This window comes from Zeus faber, assembly GCF_960531495.2.
Source record: "Zeus faber genome assembly, chromosome: 2".
NCBI lineage: Eukaryota > Metazoa > Chordata > Actinopteri > Zeiformes > Zeidae > Zeus > Zeus faber.
The window spans coordinates 1791203-1800000 of NC_137189.1; the positions used below are offsets into that span (position 1 = coordinate 1791203).

The 8798-nt window shown below is 44.6% G+C and overlaps 1 protein-coding gene across 1 annotated transcript in view; it reads right to left on the reverse strand.

The window, feature by feature from the left end:
• The window catches only part of LOC307247881 (vang-like protein 1), a 129278-nt gene that overhangs the window by 2848 nt on the left and 117632 nt on the right, over positions 1-8798 (reverse strand). Inside the window, exons 7-8 of the mRNA XM_080024018.1 lie at positions 910-1057; positions 69-303 (exon numbers count right to left, since the gene is read on the reverse strand). Of these exons, the coding sequence (XP_079880144.1) occupies positions 69-303; positions 910-1057 (383 nt within the window). The remainder of the gene's footprint in view (positions 1-68; positions 304-909; positions 1058-8798) is intronic.

The window sequence follows — 8798 nt, forward strand, 5'->3', positions numbered from 1 at the left end:
TTGTCATTATTATTCAAAGGTGATACCAACTACAAACAACATATTCCGACAGCAAAACAATAAAAGACCTTTGGTGTCATGTTGTTGGTGATGCAGAAGGCCAGGTGCTGCTGGATGCTCTCCATGCTGTGGCAGTGTTGCTGCTTGGTGGTCCTCAGGTACTTCTGCAGGGCCCGCGCCATGGACGGGAAGATGGCCTGCGCCGCCTCACGGTGGTCCATCACATCGCCCTGGGACTTCTTCTGCCCCTCCTCCTGCATGCGCTTGATGTGGGTGAAGGCCTCCTCTACCGCCACCACCAGTCTGGAATAGGGAAAATATAAGAGCTTTGTGCCAAATTAAGTCAGGTCTTTAGGAGGAAAAGTTTGTTTTGTAAACCCTTTCTTCTTTTAGGCCTTCTTCTAGATTTTCCTGAAAACAATTCTTCCCCTTCCGTAAAAAAAAAAAATCTTTGTCCACACCAGAAGGCAAAAACAATTTAAAAACGCTCACGTAAGCATTCCAAGCCAGCAGAGGGTGATAATATCTCATAAAAGTTGATGTCAAACACCATAGAAGAACATTAGAAGCATGCGTATTGGGATTCTTCTTGAGCGCCATGATCATAATATTCAACGCTGTATGGGCCTGATTCCTAAAGTTGGGGAGATTTTTTAACTTTGAATGGAGACAGCAGACAACACAATGGTCATCAGCCAGAATTTTTTTACCTAAACAGTTTGATTGCCCCACCCACCATGCGACAGGACAATTGTGGTTGAAGAATGAAGAACCGATCACTCCTGTTCACTACCGGTGGTGAAAAAAAAAATGAATTAGGTTAAAAAGATAGTTTTCTTTGAAGGTTGCAACCCTCTTTCATCCCTGTCAACACTTGAAGGAACTCCGTAAAAGGTGCGAGTGTCTCACCGGGCTTTGCGCTTGCGAACGCGCCGCTCATGCTCTGCCTCTTCATAGTACAGTGCGTTGTGACTGGTGTCCCTGTGTCGGGCGGCCACTGCAATCATGGCTCTGGACTGGGAATGGGCCAGACTGGCTGGTGCGTTGTTCCCTGGGCCTGCCAGCACAGAAGAGAGATGACAAACAGGATGGTTTTGCATTTTCTGGGCTCCTAGTTCCTGACTAGACTACCTCAGGAGAAGAGAAGAGAGAATAGAGAAGAGGAGAGTTTGCCTATTGCCCCTTTTCCACGTCGGCCCAAATATGACGTCATACACGCAACGGGAAGAGAAAGAGCATTCTGTTGTGTTGTGTCCTGACCGAATAATATCCCCCAAAAAGTCCTTTTTGTTTGCACATGTTTGGTTTTTATTTATTTTACTATTGCTACGTTTTTATTTTACTACTTTTACTGGAATTATTGTTGCTTTTATCCTTTGTTGTACTTTGGAATTGTTCACTGGCGTCATTATTCTTTTGGGATCAATAAAGTTTCTATTGTCATATTCTTTTGTTCACTAGTATGACACTACATGACTGTTGTACTATACAATGACAGACACAACATTAAAACCACCACTAATAACCACTAATATTGTGTAGCTCCCCCTCGTGCTGCCAAAACAGCTCTGACCAGTCAAGGCATAGACTCACAACACCTCTGAAGGTGTCCTGTGGTATCCGGCACTAAGACATTAGCAGCAGATCATTTAAGTCATCTAAGTTGCGAGATGGGGTCCCCTTGGATCGGGCTTGTTGTTTTAGCTCTAGGGGTGCAACGGATCACAAAACATGGTTCGGATCATATCACTGTTTTGAGTCACGGACCAGATCATTTTTCGGATCGGAGACAAAACTTTGTGTTCATTAATAAATCTTCCTAAATAAATACAACATTTAAGATGTTCAATGTTTAAATGAAATCTTAAAATATTTAATACTCATTTGTTAAATTAAAGTGCAATATTAGGCACGCATGATACCTTCTCCTTTAAACATGAAAAAATATGATGAGATTTGTCCCCAGTAACTCAATTTAATTCCAATAAGAAACCAGTATCACCGGACCAAATGTGCCGTGCGAGACCACCATGTCCAAAACCTCCATCTGCTTCCTCGCTACAAGCACCAAATAACCTTCATGCAATTAATAAATATAAAAAAAACTTTTTTATCAATCGATAGTTTTTATTTAAGCCATTAAGTGCAATATTCCAGAGAAAGCGGCTTCTTTTGCTCAGCAAACATGCGCAGTTGAGTCTACAGATAGAGCGTCATCGACAAATATATTTTCTTGTAAAATGTCCGTGTTACTAGTAACACGGGTGTTGTCATGAGCTTATTAACTGGTGGGAAAAATTCCTCACCATGGCGACCCTAACAAATATGCGGCTATGTTTCCAACCGAGCTGCCCCACTTTAACTGAAGTTTAAAAAACAATCTTAATATACATAAAAAAAAATACGCCAGGCTTGCACTAAACTTGGGGAATCCCTGCTATTAACTAGCTTTGGAATATCTCATTAGTTTAACTTAATTTAAAACTCAATTTCTTACTATCCCTTAAGCTGACTCCAGAAAGCTACACTGAATACTGAACTCAATTTGGCCTTGACAGGCTGCGACTGGGCCACTCCGTCACCCATCATGAGGCCCTTTGGGCTCCAAATGTGGTCTCCTTCAGAGACCATAAAGGCAGACTCCACTCGTCGCACCTGGCTTCCCTGGTATCTGGTCTCTGGCAGTCTTGGTGCGCAGGGAACTCATGGGGTTTCTGTCTGTCTGTCTACTGTTGTGGGACTTGGCTCTGGGCCTGTGGTCCGTCCCTGACGTCCGCGGTTTAGGTTCTGCGCCTGCATCTTATGCCTGTACATGGGGGTGGGTTGTATGTGTACGCCTCAGAGGTGCTCCTCATACTCTCTGGGACTGGTTATTGCTCCTCTGGGCCATGCCTGGGTGTTGCTCAGGGGGCTCCTGGCTTCTCTGGGGGCTGAGCGGTCTTCTGTGGCTGCAGGACATGCTGCTCAGGGCTTTCCTGCCGGTCATGGAGTGTCTATATGGCTGCAGGACTGAGGGGTGGCTTCAGGGCGCTTTCTACTGCTTGGAGCCGCTACGATATACAGTATGTGTGTGTATATATATATATATATATATATATATATATATATATATATATATATATATATATATATGTAGTATATCTGTGTATATTGTGCAGGTTTTGGTCAGGTTATGGAATATAAAAAAAAAAGTTAAGTTAAAAAAGTAGTTTGTGCAGTTTTTTCGGTGATAGAAGTGCAAGGGTAATTGATGAAACAGTGCAGTAGTGAGTGAAAACAGTTATAGAGTGCAAGGCAGTAAATGTAAACAGGTGAACATTGCAGAAAGTGAGATGCAACAGGTAAGCAGGTAACAATAGGTAAGCAGGTAACCATTTAAAAGTCCAGTGCTAGAGGGGTGGGTGGGGGTTTATTCAACAGTGTTACAGCCTCTGGAAAGAAGCTGTACTTGAGCCTGTTGGTGTGGGAGCGCAGGCATCTGTATCGCTTGCCAGATGGGAGAAGGGTGAAGTCCATGGTTAGGGTGGGTGTCATCCTTGTGGATTTGGCTTTGTTTAAGCAGCGGTCATGGTATGTGTTGCGGATGGGGGGGGGGTATACAGCCAATAGTCCTCTGGGAAGAGTTCACTACTCTTTGTAGTGCCTTGCGGTCGGCAACGTTGCAGTTATCGTACCAGACAGAGATGCAGTTTGTAAGTATGCTCTCAGTGGTACAGCGGCAGAAGTCCGATAGAATCCTAGGACAAAGCTGTGCTTTCTTAAGGGTCCGTAAGTGAAGGCGCTGATGCGCCTTCTTCACCCCAAGAACTTAAAGCTAGACACACGCTCCACCTCAGCACCCCTGATATGGAGGGGGTGTGTGCCCTGCTCCTGGTTCTCCTGAAGTCCACAATGATCTCCTTGGTCTTCTTGATGTTGAGTTCCGGGTTATTGTTTTTACACCACGTAATTAGATGTTGAACCTCATCCCTGATCAGGCCCACCACAGTGGTGTCATCTGCAAACTTCATTATGGCATTGGAGCCATAAACAGAGGCGCAGTCGTTAGTGAAGAGAGAGTAGAGCAGAGGGCTCAACACACAACCCTGCAGCACGCCAGTGTTCAGGGTGATCGTGGAGGAGGAGAGACGCCTGGGGTCTGTTAGTAAGGAAGTCCATAATCCAGTTGCAGAGTGAGTTGCTGATGCCAAGCTGGCTGAGCTTGGAGATCAGCTTGGAGGGGATCAGTGTTGAATGCAGAACTAAAGTCAATAAACAGCATTCTAACATATGTTTTGGGGCTATCCAGGTGGGTGAGTGCTAGATGGAGCACTGTGGAAATAGCATCCTATGTTGATCGGTTGTGTCGGTAGGCAAATTGGATCCAGATTTCAGATGTGAGAGGACCAGCCTCTCAAAACATTTTGCAATGATAGGTGTCAGTGCAACAAGGTGGAAATCGTTCAGTTCCTTTGCTGTAGAATGTTTAGGCACCAGAACAATGGTGGCAGATTTAAAACTGTGGGGGGCTGTTGATTGGGCTAGTGACATGTTGAAGATGTCAGTGAAGATACCAGCCAACTGCTCTGCGCAGGCTCGCAGCACACGTCCGGGGACTCCATCAGGGCCAGCAGCTTTCCGAGCATTCACCCTGCTCAGGATGTCGCAGACCTCTGAGGTGGAGAATCACACAGAATACATCAGGCACATGTATTCTGTCTTACTCCTGCTGACTTTCATTCCCCTTCACTCTAATGCATGCCTCCACTTCTCCTGGCTCTCCTCAACCTGCTCCCTACTCTCACTACTGATCACAATGTCATCCCCAAACATCTTAGTCCACGGAGACCCCTGCCTGATTCCACCGATATCAACCTGTGGAAGCTTTTTGCAACACTTTTTTGGTTGATTCATTTAATGAACTATTGGCTACTTTTACCGCTGACTTTTGGGGCATGTGGGGGTCACCCTGGTCTTACTGGGGCTCTATGGTTGGGAGTGGGTGCCCAGCGGATGTGGGGGCGTCCATGGCGCTTGATCCTTTGGTCACGGGGGGGTCCCAAGGCCCCACAAAAGTGTAAGGGGGGCCGGGTGGTGGCACATGCTCTTGTTCCTGTATTGAGCTGCCCTGCCTCCGGGGTGGGGGGTGGTGCTACTGGGGGTGCTTGTGGCTGGGGTCTGTGTGTTGGTTGCAGGCTTGGGGCTCAGGTTGGGGGCAGGGGTGCGGGTTGCGGGTTTGGGTCATGGCCCCGTAGCTGGCGCGCCAGTATATTATTCTCCCCCCTCTTGGAGTATTAATTAGTTGTTTATAGACCCAAACATGGAAAAATAGTTTACCAAAGAGGGGGATTGGTGGCGGTTCTGTACAACCAAAAACTGTGCTTGTCACCCTACAGGTCGTCCACAGGACAGAGTTATTGTCTGTTATAAAGGTTATAAAGGTTCGGTCATATCTGGATGATCTCCTGATAAGCGGGGTTGAGGAAGTTTGCACACTCCCACACGGGGGTGCTGCTCGACTATCTCTGCAGCCTGGGTTTTCTGGTGGAAAAAGAGCGTTCCAGCCCTCTGCACTGTGTACGTACTCAATCTGGACTCATCGGCCATGTGTGTACGACTCACTCCAACAAGGTGGCTGGCTGTGGTCGCTGCAGCTGTCCCTGTGCAAGGTCGCCAGGGCACGTCGCATTATGGTCTTGCTGGGCTTGATGGCGGTGGCTGCCTCAGCCACAGTCCCACTCGGGGTGAGGGGACGCCACGTCCTAATATGTTCTGACAACACCGTAACATGCTTATATCAATTGTCAGGGTGGTGTTGGCTCCCTCGCCACCCTTCAGGTGGTCCCAGTTCTGTCACCATATCACAATCAGGACCGGCAACAGATAACGAGATACTATCGAGGGGGGCGGCTGAAAGCATTGGCCGCATTGGCGACCGGCGCATTCATCCGCTGGTCACGGACATCATCTGCCGTTGATTGGGCCGAGCAGAAGTAGATCTGTTCACTTCACAAGACACGGCTTCTTGTCCTCTATGAGACTCCATTCGGAGGGATGATCACCCCACGATGCCCTGGCTCACCACTGGCCTGGGGCTCATTTGTATGCATCCCCTCCCCTCCCACTGTTGCAGAAGATGTTGGACGATGTGAGGGAGGGCCCCTTGGTGGCAGACAAACTTGGTTTGCGTACCTTAGGTCCCTCATTGCGGGTATGCAGAATAATTGGAAGTGTGACAGGCGGAGACCCAGTACAGTGGGAGGCACATAAAGAGGGCAGCTGGACCATGGCAGAGACCAGGCAGATCCATGGCTGGTCCATGGCCGATCCCAGGAGGGTCCCGGCAGGGACATTCCTGGGATCTTGCCTGTAATTATATCCCCCTTGATGACGTTGAATGGACGCACCAGTGCCTGGGAACGCCTCCAAGCGACATCTGTGGAAAAGAAGCTGCAATGCTTTTTCTGTCCACTGGGAGGAGCAGTGGTTCAAAGCTGAAAGCAACTCGAGTTTACGGGATAATCTTCCATTTATTTAATGAAAAAAATATACATGTTTTGGAACAGAACATACTGTTTGGGCTGCACAATTTTTCGAATATTAATCGCAATGTCGGTATTGGCCTCCACAATAAATTTATCGTGGCTGGGTACCATTTTTTTTGCGCCCTGATTCACAAAAGATATTGCGCTAATGACATGCCAGCGCAAAGACGCACATAAAGTTTTGCTGCTGGGTTAAATTTGTACTTGTTTTGCGTCTGATTGCAATCATCCATGGGGGAAAGTAAACAATACATGCATCGTTGGTAGAGGGCTGCACGGTCGGTGGAGCGAGCGAGTGCACACACGCACGCACTTTAGGATTTTTAGAGCTTATTGTGCGTAATCACTGGGTGTCATGACATTTCACTGCATATTCTCTTAAACTTGGACTTGAACACACACACACACACACACACACACACACACACACACACACACACACACACACACACACACACACACACACACACACACACACACACACAGGCTTCCTTGTTTTTCCTTTTGTTCAATTTGGAAGTAAAGTATATACATAATAATAATAATAATAAAATAATAAAAACAACACTTTCTATTTGTTTCATTTGGAGAAATGGGAGATGAGCATGTGCAGTGGAGTGGAGTAGTGTGTATTTAAGTCTGCATTGACGCCCCGGACACACCAGAAATGCAAGCGCACAGACATTTATTGCGCGTGGAGATTTGAGCAGATCGGAAAACACCAGACACGCATTAAATGCACAACAGAAAAGAAAACGGTTCTTTGTGCATCATTTTGCTGGGATGCTGTGCCAAGTATTGAGAAAAAGTGTAACATAAACAATATAAGGACATTTACATAATGGCAAACATTGTTTACAATCCTAATAACAATTATAACAATCACATGGTGAAATTACACATGCATTATTATTATTATTATTAATATTATTATCATCATTTTTATTAGTCTTCTTATTGTACATTTACTCAGGTGCTTTTGAGGTGAGTGGGAGGGAGGACAAGATGACTGTGGCTGTCAAATCTCCCATCATTGATGAAAAAACTAATACAACACTATATATAAAGTTATGTTCTTCGACACATTTTTCACCACAATGTCGTCTGCGGTTTTTCTCATGTGCATTTGCTTTAATCACACTATTTATTTATTTATTTATTTATTTATTTATTTGGGACAGTAATAAACATGTTCTAAACATTTATTTATCGCAGAATTAGCAGCTATTTTGATTCTGTAGTACCTTAAATCCATATAGTGATATCAGTATAATATTAACAGAAGTAAACATTGTCCTAATTAATTGAACAAATATATACACACACGGTCAAAAGTGAGTATAATGTGTTATATTATAAAAGCGGAAATCATATATATATATATATATATTATATATATATATTAGTATAATAAAGAAAAAGTATTATAAAATGCTTATTTGCAAAATGTATGACCTCATTGAACTTAATCCATCTCACAATGGTGATTGTCTCCCTTCCCTTTTTCATTAGGGCCTATATTAAAATACAGTATGTCATTATTAAAATAATTTATAACAATAGTAAAAAAAAATTTCAGTTAAAAAACATTGATATATGGTGATATTTTGTAGATGTTGTGCATGTACAATATATTTTTATGACATTCCACAGTATCGATAAGTTCGAAGCAGCTCAATAAGCAATAAGTTAATACGGCAGTTATGGCCGCCACACGCCATCCAAGTGGCGTTTCCAGGGACCTCCGGCACAGAGACACAGATGATGATGGGTTGTAGACATGGATTTATTGCAGGAAGGAGGCTAGGTGGAATTAGCCAGGAGCAGATGGAACATGTCATGACAAGGGTCCTCTCCTGAGTGTGTGTGTGTGTGTGTGTGTGTGTGGATGGGGTTTTTAACGTACCGCTCATTAGCCCAACCAACGAGCTTCAGGTGTGGCTGCTCAAACCATCCCATCCACACACCACAATGTTATTTTAATGCGTTATATTTTAAAATATATATATATATTGTATGTGTCCCACCACAGAAAAAGCCGCCATCTCGCGCATTTCTAAAATCACCAGGAGCAGAAAAAACCTTTCTTGAAGGAAAATGTGATTTTTCCAGATTCGTGTTCCTTTGTCTTTTATTTTATCTCTTAAGGTATTTTCAAAACCGAGTTTGATGTATTAATAGTAGAAAAATGTTAAACCGTGGAGTTAAATATCCTGTTAGATTACATGGGGAAACGCAGTTCACTTACCGAGACGCTGAACAGCACTGATCGAT